Here is a 21596-nt window from a genome sequence, read left to right on the forward strand (position 1 = left end):
GATTTATAAATAAAACTCAATTAAAAAATATAAACTTTAATACTAGTATAACAGTACCCTAACCCTTACTAGCTAAATAAATGATTGCGTCAGTCTTACAATTATAGACTGGAAAACAAGAGGAATTTAGCGTAGCTTTTGATTCGAAATACTGTTTCTATAACTATTGTCTCGAATGTATGCAATTTTCCAAATAATACAATTCCCAACAAGATAGTTTACAGACTCCGCAGCCATGTGACCTTTAGTGTGTTCTGATCATTATATTAGCACCACCATAAGCTTTATTAAACAATATTTTATCTAACTACATCAACGACAAGTCATTGTACAAAAACAGGAGTGAGGCATATTTCAAAATGTCGAAAAATGCCTGCACCAATAGAAAAAAATAACAAAATACAATTATGCTTCTAAATGTAAATTTTTATTACAAATTCATATTTGACCAGTGTTGGCCTAGTAGCTTCAGCGTGCGACTCTCATCCCTGAAGTCGTAGGTTCGATCCCCGTCTGTGCACCACCATTTAACATTTGCTCGAACGGTGAAGGCATTGTGAGGAAACCGACTTGCCTTAGCCCCAAAAAGAGGCTGATTACCTACTCGCCTATTAGACTAACAATTGATCATGAAACGGATACAGAAATCTGAGGCCAAGACCTAAAATATTTGTAGTGCCACTAATTTCTTTATTTATTGAGATAAGTTTATGAGGGCCAATGGTAGAATTTTGTTGTTGTTGTAGATTTTTAAAACTCTCAATTCAATTTATATCTTCGTGAAGGTCCTAGTATGATTTGAAATCTACGGTTAGATAAACCCTATAATTCACATTGAACACTCATATAAGTTACTCTACCCCATCCAGTATAAGAACTCTAAATAATTTACTCGATAAAATCACATTACAGTTACTAAGAGAATTCATACAAAAATTTGTATCAACTTCACAGAATGTATGGCAAACAAACGCATGCTTAAAACAGTTCAATTGTCAATAGATTTTTCAATTATGCATATAACAGTATTATCAATTTTACTAAGACTGACTTTTAATATAAGCATTCGGCAAATGTTTTGTCCCGTTTATTAATTTGCCAATTCACTCAAGTAAATACTAAACTATAGTATGACGTAAACGTGCACGTTAACGTATACGTTCACGTGTATGTTAACGTATACGTTCACGTGTATGTTAACGTATACGTTCACGTGTATGTCGTAGCGTAATTTAACACTCGTTTTCATAAGATCAACGTTGAGGTTCATAATTTAAATACATATTCGATAACATTATATATAAAAAAATATTTATAATCTATTCGTTTTATCATTATTCGAGTTTTTAACACATGTGTTCATAATTTATAACAAATGAATACTACAAGCTATGGCATATACGCGGCAATGTGATCTATTTATCACAATTTTCTAAGGTACAAAGAAATTGAGTATTAAGAAGCAAGAGATTGTATGCAAAATAAAAAATATTCCCAAAGAGATTGGTTTAAATACCAGCTTCAACCGATCACAGTTAACTTTAACCAATTTGATACATGTCCAAAAACTCATTTAACTATTCAATCACAATCGAATCTTTCCATTGTTTATACATTCATACTCTTGAGGTCCTAAAGGTATGTATTTATTCTGTTTCATATCCAGATAGTAGACTTTGTCACCTTTCGTTAAACTTGGATCGAAACCTTCTTTTTGTAGATCTGTCTTCTTCATTTTGAATGTTCCTGAAAAAAAAAATAGATTTTAGTGTTATTTTTTTCTATATAAACGGGACAACTGACTGGACACTCAAGGTTAGAGAACTTTTAAGAAATTGGTATGATTCTTTCTTGAAGGACTGTTAGTTGAATTGATTTGGAAATAGTTCTATGGGTAGCTGGTTCCACATAGTAGTTGTGCTTTGCAAAACTGCCTTAAAAAAGGCTCAGTTGCGGAACGACGGATGGACTGCCTCGACGTCCGATGATGAAACATTCAAGAAACCTATAGTGATGAGCAAAATGCCCAAAAAGGCGATCCTACCGGTTGGACCAGGGTTTCCAGGTTGGCTAAGGCTTGCCGAAGACATGGCAGATTAGTGGAAACATAACCAATGAAAAAATTCAAACTAATAACTATCTCTCTTACTCAAGTCAGCTATCAGCTATCTTTTCCAAAAATTTGCAATAACTTATCATTTATATTGCTTGCTTTTAAGATCACATAGTTTGTTAGAAATTGTTATTAAGTATAAAGCATGCTGTATTTGCCAGTTAAAACTGAGGTTTTTATTACATATTTATGTGAAGATGTAAATTCTAATTGGAGTGTTGTTCTCAAACGTTTTTTTTAAATAAATAAGGAATTTAGTCAATTAAGTCTTCCATCAAAACAAAATTTCTACTGAGGTAGACCTATTTGTTTGTACACTGAGTTCACAAGAGTTGCTTCCTATATTGTTAGTTATAAGATTTAGGCATATAAATAAAAAAAAATAAAGATTTTTTTTTATGTAGGATAATCGGTGTAGGTATTATTTTGACGTTCTATCGAATTAGTTGTATAGGGACCCCGCGTAGGTGATTAACCCAGATATAAGCGCCCTATTTACCAGGATTCTTAGTTAAATCTTTTATTTACTTTACGAACAACAAAGTTACGAATAAAATATATTACATAAAATACCTACAAATTGTCATTATGACTCAAAAACACGTCATTAGTATCACATTTAAAGTAAAAAACAAACCCAATATGTAATGCTTACCTGTCATATCCATACTGGACATGACTCTCACAAAGATAGGTCTGGCGTAGGGAGGCAAATCCCGAGCTAGATCACGGGCTAGTTGCTCCAAGTCTAGACTTCCGTCAGGATCTACTATACCGCACATACCAGCTCTTCCCTCTGTATTAGGAACCTAAAAATTACAAAAGATTTATTTTTCCTTTCTAAAGTCAGAATGAGCAGTGTTAGCCTAGTGGCTTCAGCGTGCGACTCTCGTCCCTGAGGTCGTAGGTTCGATCCCCGGCTGTGCACCAATAGATTTTCTTTCTATGTGCGCATTTAACATTAGCTCGAACGGTGAAGGAAAACATCGTGAGGAAACCGGCTTGCCTTAGACCCAAGGCACAGAAGGCCGATCACCTACTTGCTTATTAGTTTAAAAAATGACCATGAAACAGATACAGATCTGAGGCCAAGACCTCAAAAGATTGTAGCGCCATTGATTTATTTATTTTAAGTCAGATTAGCTCCTTAGTAAAAAGAAGCTAGTTTTGCTCCTTTATTCGTAATTTTAAATTCAAAAGAGTTTTTTACTGTATGTAATTTTTTTGATTACTATAGTTTATAAGTGAGAATATCAAACGTAATGTAGAGAAGATGAATACAACAGTATGTGCTTCCGTTAACTTCCATATCACATTTTCTATAAAAAAAATCTCTTATCTATTTGAAAACATTACTTTGTAATGGTCTCCTCCTATATAACATCGAAAATATATCTTACCAGGACACCATAAACAACTGCATCTCTATGGCTGGCAACCCTTGAAATTGCTGCCTCCACTTCGCTGGTACTGACGTTTTCACCTCGCCACCGGAAGGTGTCGCCTGTGCGATCCCGGAAGTAAAGATAACCAAATTCGTCAGCTACTAAAATATCACCTGTAATCAAACATATATTTGCTATCAATCGTAAATTCAAAGAACTAACCTATTGGACAACATTATAAAACCAATTCAGATTATTTATTAGTGACTATAGAACCTATACAAATTGTTAGTGTGAAAGGCCGGCAACGCACTTGCGAATAATGTGTCCACGGGTAGCGGTATCACTTAACATCAGGTGAGACTCCTGCCCGTTTGCCTCCTATTACATTAAAAAAAAATTTAATCCTTGGTATTGGATTTTTACAATTTAAATTAAACATTTATATATTTATTTACAAGTATAGAGAGACTATATTCAATTATAATAAAGATAACATCATAATTTAAAAAAAAACATCAAACCCTTGTCAAGGCAAGATGGCATCGCACCAGTCCCTGACGTACCATATTTGGTACGTTAATTGTCATTACGCATTATTTTCAAGTCTGCTATGTAATTAGACTAATCTGTTGCAACGTGGAACGAGGTTCCTAATCGCGCATTGCGAAAGGGGGCTAGACGGAAAAAATTAAGACCAAAAGTTGTAACGACACTTTTTGCTATAGTTGTAAGCTGTGCGGCGTGCGCGTGTTTCTGTCTCTCTCTCTCTCTTTCTCTCATAGAAAGCAAGCCAGTTATATTCGTTTCGTCTCTCTATTTCGCATTGAACAGTGTAGTGTCGCGACGATCATTTTTGTTGAGTGTATACAGGTTTTTTGTACATAAAAAATAATAACAATAATGAATCCTGACCGTGTTTCTGCACAAGTTACGTATATTAATAGTAAAATTGAGCCCACTGATTAAGTTTATATTACATTATATTTGTTAATAATAAAACAGATATTATTACAATTCCTTCTCTAATTAATCGAAAGGAACTTCGTTCCATCCGGGTGTCCCTTGACACCTCAAGTTTTTTTTGTCACGTCATATGAAAAATCGTCATTTTAATAATAGATTTTTTAATAAATTAACGATTATTCACATGTTACTCTACTTCAAAAAGCTTTTAAGCCATGTTTTATACAAATTTCTCACAATAACGCGTATTTTTAATACTGTCATAACATTTGGAAGGACTTTCTGTGAAACATTTTTAGCTAACAGCGACTTGCCTAAAAGAAAACTTATGAAACAAATGTTGAACTATAGAGTCCAAGCGAGAGATACGTCGTGGATGTTTTATGTTAACAAAGCGTTATAATAGTTCGACAGTTGTATTGATACTTAATATGGAAATATTAAAAAATATATAATTTTCGTAATTTATTAGTAAAATATAATAAACACAATTCTGTTTCCGCAAAGACTGCCACCTAAAAGGAACTAAGGACATTCTCATTAATTAACAGAACAATGCCTCACCCGATATAAAAGCGGAATCTCCTTTCACAAAGACATCCTTCACAACCTTCTTATCTGAGGCCGCCTTATCAACGTAACCGTGGTACTCCCGAGACGGGTTATTTGCTGATATCTTTCCAATGAAAACGCCAGGCTCATCTGGACCAGCCATCTACGAACAAACAAGTATTACATATAGATTTTCTACTTAGTACTGTAGCGCACGCTTAAACACGTCCGGACCTATGTCTAAAAACAGAAGTACGTCCCAATTTGTGTCCCAGCGTCCTAAAATAATCTATCTAAAGCTAAACTCTGACACTGTGATTAGGAGACGTTGGACGCCAATACGTTTAAAGATTTCGGAATTTTTGTACAATTACGAGCGCAGTCGTTCATACTTTTAGAATACGCACTAAGTCCGGACGTTAACTCTTATTTATGTTATATTTATATTAAATCACCCCGGAAGAAATTTAGAGTTTGACGTGAATAAAAAATAATTAATTCTTCAATAAGCTATTTTGCGATGCTGTAAGGTTTCATTATTCACTGTCAATACCACAGAATCAAGCTGATACGTATTATAGATTTTTATGGATTCTTTAAACTATGCGAGGTATACATAATCCAACTACACACTGTACTGTAAATAGGAGAACAGCAGTGATGTGCTCGGGTATATACAGGATTTTTGGTAAAACGAATTTTGATCAAGTACTATGTATTTCTGTAATAAATAAATACATATATACTTACGACGAAGCAGGATCGTCGTGTTAGCGAAATTTACAAAAGGCAATCCTAAAAATTCAAAACAGCTCTATTTATGCTTTTGACAGAGATTTCTTAAAGCAGTTTATGCCGCGCAACATGACTATGTGGAACCAACTGCCGACTGAAGTATTTCCGAACCAATTCGACTTAGGACCCTTTAAGGAAAATCGCACCAATTCCTAAAAGGCCAGCAACGCACTTGCAAGCACTCTGACAATTCGAGTGTCCAAGGGCGGCGGTATCACTTAACATCAGGTGAGCCTGTCTGTTTGCCCCCTGTTATATAAAAAACCAAACGAATGACTTAAAACCACAATGATATTTAGTTAATTTCATATTTTTCTTAACATTACCAAGTATTACGAATGAAAATAAATTACGTACGAAATTTACTGATAGCTGAGTAAAACCAACATTTACATAAAAACCTTATTTAAGTATTTATCGGTGAGATTTAAGTGCCTATATATTCCGTCAATAAATTTTCAATACCTGACACAACCCTTCCAAGTTTCTGACTGGGTCACCGGTTTCTTGATCAACTTTTATGATGGCGATGGGATATATACTCGGAAAGATGCGAGATAGGAAGCCAATAGCTCCCGGGGTACCGTCTGTGTTTGCTGAAAAAAAATACTTTTTGTTAAAGTAGTAGTTACCAATAATATATTAAACAAACGCAAGGAATATTTTTCCAATAACACAATTTAATAGAACATATTTCATGAACAATTGTTAAATAAAAATACAAAAAAAACTGGCGTTTCCAGATACTAAATATTAAATTAATGTTTGAGTACATAATTAGGTTTAAATTTTGTTTGATCATATACTTATTTATTCACAATGCATGCGTACAGTACTGAACCAATACGTTAATTTAAAAAACAAAAAAAAATATATATATATAATACTAGCTGACCCTGCAAACGTCGTTTCGCCATGTATATTATAATAATAACAACCTACCTACTATAATAAAAGATAGAGGTTGATCCTAGAGGGGTGCCAATTAAGGGTTGTATGTATTTTTGTAACTTGAACAAAAAAAACATTTTTTTTTGGGGTGGACACCCCTAAACACTTAGGGGTTTGAAAAATAGATAATAGCCGATTCTCAGACTTACTGAATATGCTTAAAAAAATCATAAACATCGGTCGAGCCGTTTCGGAGGAGTATGGGATCGAACATTGTGACACGAGAATTTTACATATATAAACATAAATGTTTCATAAAAGAAATTAAAAAATACTATTAAAACATGTAATACAAAACAAAAATGAAATAAGCGAATTAGGTTCGAGATAGGCACCCAACAATGCCTTCTCTAAAACCGATCAGCCCAATACCGAATATATCCAGCTCCGGATAAGCACTGTTCAATCCTTTAAAGACGCGAAGAGTTAGAAAAAGAGGTGCTTGGACTCTTAGGTTGGTTTTTGTAGGAGGTATTTGGAAGATATTTCTGATTTTAGACCTAGGGAATGAGTACGGGACGACAATATTAATATCATATCTTACCAATATTAGCATTTCCTTCAGTTGCTCCGTAAAATTCGGTCACGTATTTGATATTAAAGCGCGTTACGAACTCTGTCCAAATCTGAAAAAACAAAACACTTTTGAGGTAACATTTCGAGAACGTTTTGTCTCTTGAATTTATTTTGAAAGTGGCGCGTGAATGTTTGTATTAAATACCATTTAATACTTATTTTTTTTATATTTATTTATTGATAAGTATTTGTGTTACTTGAATAAAAAATATTTTTATTGAACTTCATATAGTTCTAGACACTTACGTTACTGTAAGATATTGTAGCCGTGCAGTATACATTGCTGTCTATTCACTAAATTAAAATCATCTAAAAACATAATTAACTGTACACAGAGTACAGCTTGCCTTTATATTAAATGTATTTTTTTTATAGAACAGAGGGCAAACGGGCAGGAGGCTCACCTGATGTTAAGTGATACCGCCGCCCATGGACACTCTCATTGCTCGCGAGTGCGTTGCCGGCCTTTTAATTATGTTTATTTCTAGAAGTAACTCCTGACTTGTCCCGTCGCCCATTTACATTGTCCATTTAACTGTTTTGTGATACTGTTTGTAATGTAATTAAAGTATTTATTAGATATTTAATCACTATATATAATGTCTTGTGTATCTTCAATTAAAATATACACATGTTTGACTGCTGATTTTCCATTCCATTCATTACTGTTTCGACGGGAATAGCACCTAGGACCTCTCATAAGCTGAGCAATCAGAAGAATTGAGTTAGTGTATAATCAAATTACATAGTTTAAAAATACTCTTTCGTATTTTAATGGGAATTGAGTCGCGTGGCTTAAACAATTATTGTCGTATACTTTTGAAACTGGTACATTATCGTGATATCTATTCATAAAATAAATTATTGTAATGATAATTTCACACAATTACAGCTATAAAATCTTATTCAAATCAAATTATCATGTAGGTAGGTATATACACTATATACTAATGAACATCAGAAAAAAACAAACAGTATGTTTGTTTTTTGCCAGTTCTCAAATCCAGAACGCAGACCGGACGAGAAGAACTGGTAATAAACTCACTCTTTTAATTGCCAAGGTTATAAAATAATGATTGGGCTACCTCTATCATCAAAATGTCATCATTAATTAATTAGTATAAGCATCAAAATTCCATTGGAAAGACTGTCATTTTTGCAAAATGAGACTGTTTATCGAAGAAATTAGAAGCCTGCGGAGGTCAGTCTCAGTCTCTGATTACGACGTAATGTACTCGAAACAATGAGTTTTAATTAAGGACTTAGGTATATTCCTTTGTATTATCATTTCAATAATTACATTTATTCAATTATCTTGATATTTATATTTGTTTCTTTTATTTATTTTCTCCGAATCACGGATTTCCACTGTACCTAGATATAGCTTAATCCGCTTTCAAGACGTGTATGCTCGTCCAGCTATTTACGACAAGGCCTACTCTAACCGACTTCACCAACCACGGTTGCCTTGAATATCTACTTGTTAACCGTTTATCTTCCGTTGTAATATGATTTTAATACGACGAATATGTATTAATGAAGTCTTATAAATAATAATACGGTTAATTGTCGTTTCGGTAATTATTTACAAACTGCTTTGTCATATTCTTAACGCAATTATAGTCACGAACGCGTATCGAAACGTAACCCGAGTTTGACCCCGCATGAATATTACTGATATTTATAATAATACCCATTGTTATATTTTTTATCATTCGTCAAATGTATCATTTTGTTATATGTATAATCATGACAACGTAATAGTGTGTTAAATATTTTGCTCGATTGACGAAATGATCACAATCATTCTTGTTCATAAACCTTACGTTATATAAACAAACAAAACATTTCAAGATCACAGGAGATATATATTGCGACAGTGTCCTCTTTTGCGAGAAGATAATGCTACAGAAGTCTGCAGAAAAAGAGAGATATCACAGGATAAGAACCCTTTTGAGGTAGGGGACGAGAGAGAAGTTTTGCGGCTCTCCTGCCAATTATATAGTCCAGACTTTCTTGACACGGCCTGAACCGTCCTCGTTTATGCGGGAGTGTTAGTACTAGTAGTTAGAGATGTGGTTTAGTGGGTATAGTTAAGGCTATTTTATGTATAGCAGTGTATTGTTTTAAGAATAGTGGAAAGATGGTTCCATACGTTATTCGAGTATAAAATATTTCGCTGCGTAGACTCATTATCACCTTTAAAAGAATAATTAAGTAACGTTATTAAGTTTGTATTATGAGTGTGAGTGCCTATACGTATCACTTAACATCAGGTGGCCCGCTTGTTCCTTGTTATATATTTACAGATAATATGTACTTAGATCTTAAATCCAAAGTTCAAAGACACGAGCCTTAAAATGTATCGTTGAAAAGTCTGCCTTGGCACTTTGTGAAAGGCTGGTGCCTATAGGACTATAGAAGTCTTTTGAGACAACATCGCGTGTAGAGAATATTCATTATTATAAAGAAGACTATATAATAACCTCAAGAAACTTATTATAACTAATGCTTAACTGGTTGTGTGTGAGAATATGTGTAAGGGTGTGAATAAATTTAATTTAAAGTTTATCTCAAATGGATGACCATTATCTTTTAGAATCTGTTTAACAAGATTTTCTCACACTCGTAATTCGCGTTTGTCGATTAAAGATTTTTACATGCAAAGTCATAGTCAAAAATCAATTATTCATATAGGTAACGCAATGTACACTTATGAACGTCAAAAAATATACATTAAATGCTTCTAATTTTACATGCCAAATCAAGGCCGTAGAACGTAAAAGAGAAGAACTGGCAATAAACTCTCCGCCACTTTTTAATCGCCAAGATGCGTAACCCAATCTAAATTTTAAAGTTAAATACGCAACGATGGAAAAGATCTCAAACACGACCTCGAAGGTAAGGATAATGTACATTACCAATGTGTGAAATACCACTTCAAATTGTTATGGAAATGTATGCGAACGTGCCTTGTCGTTTTACGTCACTGAGTGATATTGAACTAAGCAGGTATTAGTATACGCTACGATTATATGATATAGTGGCATATAATTATGCGTATGAACATAAATACTTTGGGAATAAACGAGTATGATACACGAGAATTATAATGATGAACGAGAAAAATAACTCCGACCGATTGGGTCGGAGTTATTTGTCACAACAATTTTCCTATCTAAAAAAATATGTTTATTATTGCAAGGGTGTAAGGCCGAGAGAAAAGGTCGGCGTAAAAACCTTTCGGTACTGTTTTAAAATACCAGATCATCATACAAAATGGCAAACAACACTTATTGTAAAACAAATGTCGCAAATTTATTAGAAGTAGCCTGTCTAGCACTAGCCCCAGGCCCTTTTATCAACTAGATAATCGTAATCGTAAAAAAACTTTATAGTAAGCCTTTTTACACAGTTTTTCTTTAATACATTTCATAAATTTATGTTATTTATTAATTTATATTATTCGTATAGACAAATTAAGTGAACTTATATTTTTGTATTGTTAAAAAAATATTAATGAAATAAAGGGAGATTAAACATTTATGGCTTTTTTAGTATAAACATTTTTGTTTTCTCATAATATCGGTTCTTGCTTGCCTTTCTACCAAATAATCATTCTAAGCGTTATTCATATGGGCGTAAATCCATAGATTCCTGTATAAAAGCCAAATATGGCTATTTCGAATAGAATATTTTTACTGATACTTTAATATGTATAAATTTTAATAATATTACATAACTTCATTTAAAATTAATTTCCATTTGTAACAGAACTTAACAGGACTAGGTATAATCAGAAATTACATTAATTATCTTGTTTTAATCTTGAATCTTGTACACAGAGTCTTAATACAAAGATCATATTGTATTGTCGTTTGTTAAAATAGCTTTTACACATTAAGAAAAACACTTTTTGAACGGATTAAAGCTATGTATTATCATAATCCGCGAAATCAGAGGACATCGTGAGTCATTTTTGCAAAAACCCTTCGACTTTTAGTCGATACCAACTTCGGGCCAATAAATACAGATAAAACAACTTTCTCTGCAGCTGTGATACTTTTGACATTTAACACCTTTTGTCTTCAGTCACCGTGACCACGCACGCTGAAAAGCACGCGAAACGTCGGAAAAAATTTAACTAAATTTTAATTATGTAAATAACTATAAGTTTTAATAATAATACATAGCTTAATTCCGTTCAAAAAGTGTTTTTCTTAAAGATCATATTACCTGAGGTCTAAGCCCGTTGCCGAAGATAACCCGTACGTTGTGCTGCTTGTCCACCGGCGACGGGGGCGTAGCCAGTATATACCGGCACATTTCTCCAATGTAATGAGCTGCCTAAAAAGATATACTTAATTATCCACACCCATATAAACGTTATGTTACGTTACGTTAACGGTACGTATTCACACCAAAATAAACGTTAAGACGAACGCTAATACGTCTAGTTGCAAATTGGGACGTAACAAAAATATATCGATTTAAAACACAATATACCAAAAAGGCGTTTATGTATTTTAAATTAAAAGACATTCAATAATACACCGCAAGACCGATGCATCGCGTGACTCAATATCAAACATAAATTGTAATGATTTAACGTATTTTTAATGTTCTAATCGCATATAATGAAACCTTATTTTTTAATTTTCCTCATTAATCATACAAGCGATTTACCTGCATTTATGTAAAGAAAAAACTTTACACGACGTTACGTTGATATTTTTAAATTTGCAGACCAACTTTTATTTTATATACTATGTACACAACTGCCTTTATTTTAAATATTCTCACTAAGTGAATGTAGTTCTTTGAGAAATGTAGTATCTTTGAACCGAGTATTATCATAGACGACTGATGACGACCCCAAAGACCAGTGGCAGGAGCAGTGTTGGCCTAGTGGCTTCAACGTTTAATTCACATGCCTGAAGTCAAAGGTGATGGGACATCTTTAATACCAATGGGCTTTCTATGTGCGCAATTAACAATCGATCGTACGGTGAAGTAAAACATGGTGACAAAACCGGCATGCCTTCGATGAATCGCAGGCGTCTCAGGCACAGAAGGCTGATCATCCACTTGCCTATTTAGAGTACTGACCACGAAACAGATACAGAAAACTGAGGCCTAGACCTCAAAGGTTGTAGCGCCACTTTTCTTACCTACAGCAGTGTTTAGATTAATAAAGAGTTATTTAAGCCATCGATAAGATTTATTTAAGGACGACATATAACCTTTTGGAAGCCTTATTTACCTTTAATCTTATTCAATAACTATCGTAGTTTAGTTGTCGTTGTTTATAGTAAATAATTAAAATAACTATTCTTAGCATATGATAATATCGTATTAGTATTGGTAATACAATTAATTTACAACAAGTGCAACGTAAATAACGTTAAGTAATTTATTATTATAAACTCGGACTTAGGTATTGATATTTTTGTTCCTAGGTATTTAAAATGAAGCATTTTCTCTTAAATTTTTTTTTTAAATATTCTTTTAAGTTTGGTTTATTAGAATAAATCCCGAGCGCTACACGATTTACTCCAGAGTTTCATACCCGACGAAGCAATTGTTCAGAAAGCATATAAGGTGGATCACGTTGTCTTTAGAGAAAATTACTAACCTTTACTAATTTACCTTCTACCTACCTTCGGTCTCTTATTAAACAGGTATATTGTTTAATTTTATAATTATTTTTTTGTATTCTTCATTAGGACATTTGTATTTTATAAAATCAAGCCTCAACTGAGAATGATAACACAATAAATAGTAAGATTTTGATTTAATTTGAAACTCAAGGGACCAGAAAAATATTTAAATTGCCAGAGTTATAATAACCACTTAGTCTATTAGTAAATAAGAGTTTAATCACAATCGGTGATATTTATATATTTAAAAAAAATCAATGGCGCTACAACCTTTATAGGTCTGGATCCCTACCCCTCAGATTTATGTTTATGTATTTGTTTTCTGATCATGATATTTATATCTATTAACAATTATTCATAATTTTTTATCTCGAAAAGATGTCCGAAATTCTTTTGAAAGTTTCTCTTTAACTCTATCATGTGCATGACCACTTCAAATTATAGAGAGTGCGAAAGCCCTTTCTCAAATTATGTTCCTTGAACTTCAAATTACCAATTAACATTGATTTTATTCAATTTATCAATTATTTTTCAAGGGACCAGAGAATAACTAAAATCCTGTTACTAATAAAACTTACCGTTGCTTTATACTTAGCGCAGTCTGGGAAAAACTGCGATGCCGAGAACTTCGGTTTCAATATAACCGTGCAGCCAAAGATCAGCGCTTGCCCAACGCTTACAACGCCACCAGCCGTGTGGTACAGGGGCAACGAGCAATAGACTACATCAGATGAATTAAGACGCATGTGATGCAGACCAGCTACCATGAAAATGAACCTGGAAATTCAAACAAACTGTGGGAATTGTGAATAATTCACCTATTTATCTATAGGATAATCTTCTCCCTATTTATATAAATCTTACAATCTATGGATTCGGATATAAACTCACCAAACGTAAAAATACGATAGCGGAATTAAGTTTTATAGGCTTATCTACGTATTTTGGCATGACTAGTTTCCAAAAACTAACACAGACACAGCGCACGCATATAACTACTCTCAGCTACATACTCAATTTCATATGCACACACACCCATTCACATACTCAACATACACGCATAATTAATGTCTTATGCAGATTCCGGCAAACATCTTGAACAAATGTCCTTGCCTGCGCAGAAGCGATTTTTACGTATCACTTGGGGGCGGCGAAAGAGTGACGTGTCGATCGCGTGATTGGTCGCGTGAAATCAGTTGACGTTTGTGACCCGTGCTGTATTATGCGCAAACTTTCCCCCCACTCCCTTGTTTAATGCTCAAGAAGTTTGCCGGTATCTGTACTACTTGTGTTTGATTAGATGTAAGAATACTTTTTCTTTAGAAAATTGTTTTACATGCACCAAGTACCACGGGCTAGTTGTAATCTAGTTATTCATAACTAGTTATTCCTAGAGATGGGAATTTGTCAACCATATTTCTGTCATCAATAAAGTTTTCATTACTATTATTATTATATCATCTACATAGAGACGTAACGGTCATGAAAGAAATCGGCATTATTAAGGTTTAGTCAAGTAGAGTAATGTCTGTCTTGTTACCACGGTTTCCACGGTAACCAAGCACGGGAGTAGTAGAGTTTGTTGTTGTAAAAAACGAAATAATTCAAAAACATCCTTTTTGAGTCATTATTTTTATCATACAAAAGTATTTGAAGTAGTGTTACATACAATTCCAAGTTTGCGATAATATTAAGAAGAATACATGAAATTTCGTACTTAGATGACGTCGTTTGGGTTTTTAGTAATTAATAATAATAAAAGCCTTTTATTTCATATACTTTACATTTAAATACATTTACATTTTATTCATGTCTAGATATCTGTGTGACTTTGCATTTATTGTATCTTGGTCACCAGTATAATACTTTGGAATTTATGTTAGGTTAGTTCGTTATCGTTGTGTTACATAGGGGGCCGATCAAAAAATATTTCGCCGGAAATTGGCCTGAACACCGGGTCCCAGGCACCAACCGGAGGCGTACATTAAATATTTAACATGTATTATTGTCCTTGAACTATGAACATGTATCATGGTTATCAAATAATAATCCAGTGGCGCTGTACCCTATGCAGACAAATTGATGATTACCCATTGATAGTGGCATTGATTTTTGGGTCTGAAGTTTTCGTCGGAATGTTTGCCTTTGTGCAGTTAGCACATATAAATAATAAATCGTTGACGCACTGCCCTAACATCAGGGTTGAGACTCGCACAGCTGCTCTTGTATTATAACATACCTAATCTGACACAAACTAAAATGAGTACAAATAAGTAATTAAGACAATTTGGTATTGTCGCGGCGATAGAACTTATTTTCTTATTTAGCCAAGTTCACATTTCAAGGATCGTCATGCTCGCTTAAATGTCATTGCTTGTGGCGTCGTCCATGCGTGGGGTTGTCTCTCTTCCTATAATATGGCGAGGGGGACGATGGCTGGCCATGCGTGATACTCGTGAACGGGTGCTACTTGTGGTGACTGGTCGGAATTGAATTCGTGTATGCGGTGATATTAGTAGTATTTTTGATTGATGTATTTGCGTGTTGTTCCCACGAGAATGTAAGTGTGTGTTTTACCATGCCTCCTGCTGGTGTCATGTGGAACATGGTGTGATGGTTGCAGCTCCTTACAAACGTTGTGTAATACAAAAAAAACTTGGCGGTTCTACGCCCTTGATTTGAGGACTGGCAGTAAATGTAAAATTAGAAGCATTTAATGTATATTTCTTTTTTGACGTTCATAAGTGTAATTGTGTTACCTATATGAATAAATGATTTTTGACTTTGACTTTACTATGACAACAAAAAAAATATTGAGCAAAATAATTTCGTATTACAAAATACATTAAAATACTAATTTTCCGTTAACTTTTGACATCACATAGATTGGCGATGAGGGGTTATTGGAAATTAACTGAGTTTTTACCATGAAAGTGAGTGTTAAATCAAAGCTCAAAACATTGAACTCTCGCATAACGCAATGTATGTGATAACAATAAACATATATTTGTATGTATAATCAGTAAATGTATGAATTTAATTATCATATTAAATAATGTAAAATTATCGTGTGCTATTGAGCATTACATGTAAAAATGGTTCTTTTTAACTAAAATTAAGTACAGTCAAAACCGTTTAAAAACATCGTAAAACAACATACCGGTTATATTGGCCAAATTCAAAGGTCTCGGCGGGGTACCTATATTTTAGGTAGTTAATAACAACATTGGCTGTTACGACTATCGGTTTTTACGACCAAATATGAGTGGAACCTTCGATGTCGTTTTAACAAATTTTGACTGTAATTCTATTTCTTGTAATGAAGTTAGATTTTTGGGTAAGCAGTTGACGGTGTTCAGCGTGAACTATAATTCAATTGTATCAAAAAACGAGCTTCTAAGTCTTGATTAACAGGAGTTAGATATAGAGCTCATGCCCATTGTCTCGTGATGTGTCATTAACGGTCAATATGAGTTAATAAAGTCAAACAAAAAATCCTTAGTGTTGTGTACAAGTGGGATTTGAACGGACGTTCTCAAGGTTAAGGACACGGTTAATTAATTCTTACAATGCTTATTTTTAATCTGTTACACACTAGCACATATAGCACTACACACATAGCTATATGTGTATTACGACAAATACAGGATCTTCGACAGATATATTAATCTGTCTTGTTTTTAATTGAAATTGCCATATTAAATTCCACTATCGATTACTCTATGGACCTTTTCCATTTCAATGTTATTTAACAAGATTAATAATAGTCAAATTATTTATTAGTAACTATAGAACCTATAAAAGCTAAGTATTGACTTTGAAAATGAAAATTACACATTGAAAATAACAAGAGCCCTACAAAACAGTTCATCTAGGCGTCATGCTTGTAAAAACGTAAACCACCGTTGTTTACGAGTTGCTTATCATTTCAAAATTACGCAAGTACACATTAATATAGTTCAGTCTCCAACGAAATGAAACTCCAAGACGCTACTAGACGAAGACAAACGTCACAAACACACATCATAGTCTACTAATCACGAACTTGTGTCACGTGACTGACGTTAAAAAATTATTATTTACAAGTTATTCTACGTCAAAAACGATTTTTAAAACCATGTTTAATGTGGATTACTTTTAATACGATGAAAAATAGTTAAAATGATACATCGTATACTCAACCTTTTATCTAGTATTCAATAATAAATAATACAGCGAAAGTTCCAGTAAATAAGAAAAGGGTCAAAAGTGAAAGCCAATGTACGATACATTGCACGACGCGTATCGCAGAGTAATGTATATTTATATATATTTAATATCAGATGTTCCAGATGTATACTTAAACGGAAAACAGGTGATATGCGAGACCTATTTGTGTGTTTAGTTTGTATAATTGGTATAAAAAACAAGTTTTTTTTAAAACAAAAACTCACCTAGAAGTAGTTATAACCGCAGCTTTCGGCAATCCAGTTGTTCCAGAAGTGTATATGTATAGAAGCTTCCCCTGAAAACCGAAGCCGTCCGCCTTGGTCCATGGTGCAGGTGGGGTGACCTTCAGAAGGTCGATAAAGTCAGGAATACCATCACCACTGGCCTTCTGAGATTTAGGCGAGTTCAATGGACGGCAGGAAAATTTGTAAAGTTTTAATTTTGGATCTAACTGGCTGGACACATCTTGAATGGCTGCAAAAATTGCTTTCGTTATAAAATACGGAATTAAACTTGAAACTAATTTTTAACTGAACTCATCATTATGTTTATTAATGTGTGTCAATCATAGCAGCTTTCTATCCCTACCTAAATTATTATTTTGTCGCCAGGAATTGAATGCAGGTCCTCTTTTACCCTAAGATCACAGTAGTGGTAACAACAAACGGGAGCTTTTTAATGCTAACTAAACGAAGTAAGCACAAAGTATATCACCAGGGGGGTAGAAGAAAAATATTTTTCCATTCTCCTAAAGAAACCATTTATTAATTTAATTGACATTTTTTGTCCTTGCTGCTGGTGAAGCCTTTGGTAAGTATTACAATGAGATTAAAAGTAAATACACTTTTAAATATACTATTTAATATGTGCTTAAGACACCACGTTTTTTCTGACGCGAATGAGAAAGAGAATTGTAGTAATAATATCAGAAAAATAACTCAATCCAAAGATATTTTTAATGCTCTGTCAATATATGAGCAATACATACTAAAGTGAATAAATAATGTCGACACTCGTCAATATTTGCGTTTTAATTACAACTAGCAACACGCGAATGTAGGATATAAATCCTATTTTAAATATTTTAAAGTATTGACTGTGGAACTTAGCAAACCTAAAATTTTCAATAAATCTTAAGACACAAGTAATTATACTATGTACTACCAGTTCCCGCGAACTTCATTTCACTTAAATATGATTTTTTGACTGCCTTTTTTAGTAGCTACATGCCATCATATGGAACATTTTGCTATGCCACTTCATATAAACTATTTGCTTTTCCCAAATAAGTACCTCAATACTAAATAAAAGAAAAATTTTCAATTATTTCTCTATAGAGACCATTGTCAGAGTCTAAGGAATAATTTAAAAAATACCAATCTAATAGGTCCAGTCGTCTTCGAGTTTTGAGCTTAGCAACAGATTTTGTGATTCATTTTTATTTAGGTATTTCACATAAGAACAGACCAGTCTGATAGTTTACATACGTTAAACTAAATATTTATTTATATAGAAACAAAAGACGATAAAGAATGACATTGTAACAATCTATTTCTATTTTTAATACAATTCTAGTATGAATTAAGAATTTACCAGGCAAGACTTTTAAATATAAAATTTATATTCTGGTGATATATGAAAACATATAAAACTGGTCATGGGCAAAACTTGTTATACAGTAAAATCCATTCTTAAAAATGAATTAATTCTCACATCAATACGGAAAATCGTTTTCGCGTAGCTTATGTAATAAATAATAACATCGTTATGAACTCACCTGACAGGTATTCATCGGAAAATATGAGGGCATCGCATTTAGCCACGTTTATTGAATGTATTAAAGCGTTGCCTCGCTGGTTTATGTTTATAAGTGGGCAAACTGCGCCCAAACGTGTTGCACCCAACCACATTGCAGGCATTTGGGGACAATTGTTAGTCAACAGACCAACAATATTGCCCTTCTTGATGCCTTGGTTCTTTAAGAGTGCTGTCACGCGCAGACTGTAATCTTCTACCTAGATATAATAAAATAATAATATAACTTTCATTAACCCATTACAAGCTGTAGGCCTAGACTAACATACCTAGGCGGTACCAGTTTTCCAATGTTGTGTTTTAAAGAATAGTTCTAAGATATAATAAGAATAAGGCAAAATCATTATGTGCATGCAGAGTAGCTGACCAAATCTAAAACAGAACGCCTAATCAGATCAGAAACTGTACCATCACATCAACGTTAAAACATAAACAAATGCATTCAATAGAGCTATTTTCATTTCATAATTCATTTCTCTGGCATTCTGGCTTTGGTAACCAACATGGAGTATAATGAGGGGACTGAATATGATAGTTGGCAACATTATGTATACTAAGTGTTATAACGCTTAACCTGCTTGTTTTAAACAGTTTATAAACAGATCAGGAAGGCAGACCTATTGTTTGGTGATGGTTCAAACTAAATTTTAACATAAGAACTTACTTTTAATCATCAATTTATTGATTCTAAGTAATTACTGATTATTCTAAGTTATACCTGGTTCTTTAATAGATCTTATTGTTAATAATTTATTTCTTCAAAAGTAGGAACACATAAACTACAGAGTCTAGCCTCAATGTACCTAAATAATTTAAAATGTTTAATAGAGATCTGCTCAACCTTTCCTGAGTTGAAGTGAATCCAATAATGTTAAAACAAGTTCACCAACCTCCTTAAAAGTCCACACTTCTTCTTGGAATAGAAAGCAATTCTTATTGGGATTTCTCTGTACAACTTCATGAAATATATCAGGTACTGTTGCATTTTGTCTACTGCACTTCCACGCTATGAGTAATACTTTTACATAACACCAGAGAGCTCTGAAACAATTTATATGAGTAGATAAAGTACTAATATGTCATCTCACTGAATATCACATAGAATCTTATTTAGTATGTAAAAATTATTATGAATATGTTCTGAATACAAAAATTTTAGTAATGAGTATACTTGTATTACATAATGTTTATTCACCCATGGTACAGATGTCGAGTAACTCATAAAAAAAAATCAAGAACATTACTTTCAGCTTCACATACTAATCAAAGGCTTGGGAAAGATGAAACACAGTAAACATCCTCTTACTAAGGGCTATGATTGAAAAATGAACTTACAGGAAAGTGCAAAAGGAACATGCCTCAAACTTGTTTTTTTGTTATAATAAAACAAGTGCTGTTTTACAAACAACCTCTTTACCTATATTGTTAATAAGAAATAGTAAGTACATTTTATTTCTTCTTATTATAAGGTGCATTTTATTTAATAAACCACTCAAATATTATGTTAATTGACTATAAGTTATTTTTATAATAAAATATTGGTAAAAACAAATCAATTTTACTTTTTGTTACTTTTCATACATTTTTCATCAACAGCAATGGTGTTCTAAATCTGATATGATAACATAAATAGGTTACACAGCATACTTTTTTAAAGACTAATATTACTTAATTTTGCTTTATTAATAATTATCGTTCCATCGAACAGCACTAAACTACTTGACTGTAATACTACGGCTTACGTTACCTTATATCTCTCGGCGCGGTTTTTAGGGCGACATAGCACCATCTCCTATGGAATATCAACAGGTACAACAATCCAGAAGTGATAAATATTACAGCTGTAAGTAACAATCCAAGATATTGGTACACAGCGATGAACGCCACTACAGCTCCGAGCGCCAAAATCATTGCGACTGATTTTCGCCACGACACACGGTTAACTGAACCGCGGATATATCGTAGTCGCCGGATCACCGTGATTGCAGGAAATCAATGCTTATTTAAAATCATACAACAATCAACTGCGTACGTTTCTGCATTAATAATATTCAAGGCGTTTGAAAAATAAAGTAGAGTACAATTCAGATTCTTCGTTCTTTAATTTAAACTTGGCATGTATCTTTTTTTTAATAATTTAGAACTTCAATTAACAGTTTCCGTATTAAGATAATTATATTTTAAGGTATTTGTCATTCAGCGTTGCAATAATCACAGGCAAATAATAACATTATTATAATTAATAATAATGAAAGTGTTTTTTCAACATGATTTGCGAACAGTATATTTTTCAAATGGTACAGAAGGTAAACAAATATGGCCGTCTACACTCCAGAGACTATAGCTTACTGCCGTGTTTAACTCCTTGTGAATCATAAAACGTTAAACACCAAAAAGAACGAATATTAGAAAGTTTAAATGATCTTTAGCTCCCGTTTGTTTCAATATTCTTTTTACATATATTTGTGACTGACTTAATAACCTATAACCCCCTGAAATGGACGCCCTTCACATCCACAGTGAGTCTCCATCGGGTTCGTTCTCTTTGCCTCATCTGCTCCAATCAAGTGCTTG

General features: G+C 33.3%; 1 protein-coding gene across 1 annotated transcript; it reads right to left on the minus strand.

Annotated features, from left to right (window-relative positions):
• Positions 1–576: 576 nt before the first annotated feature.
• Positions 577–21107, minus strand: LOC123710896 (long-chain fatty acid transport protein 4-like). Its single transcript, XM_045663192.1, has 12 exons — positions 20770–21107; positions 19913–20063; positions 18985–19222; positions 17432–17681; positions 13577–13775; positions 11575–11685; positions 7307–7388; positions 6277–6407; positions 5029–5179; positions 3514–3671; positions 2769–2922; positions 577–1746 (listed from the first exon to the last, which is right to left on the minus strand). Exons 1-12 carry the CDS (start codon positions 20931–20933, stop codon positions 1586–1588), a joined length of 1950 nt encoding a protein of 649 aa, XP_045519148.1. The 5' UTR covers positions 20934–21107; the 3' UTR covers positions 577–1585.
• Between the last annotated feature and the right edge of the window lie 489 nt (positions 21108–21596).

This window comes from Pieris brassicae, chromosome 6 (genome assembly GCF_905147105.1).
Source record: "Pieris brassicae chromosome 6, ilPieBrab1.1, whole genome shotgun sequence".
Taxonomy (NCBI): Eukaryota; Metazoa; Arthropoda; class Insecta; order Lepidoptera; family Pieridae; genus Pieris; species Pieris brassicae.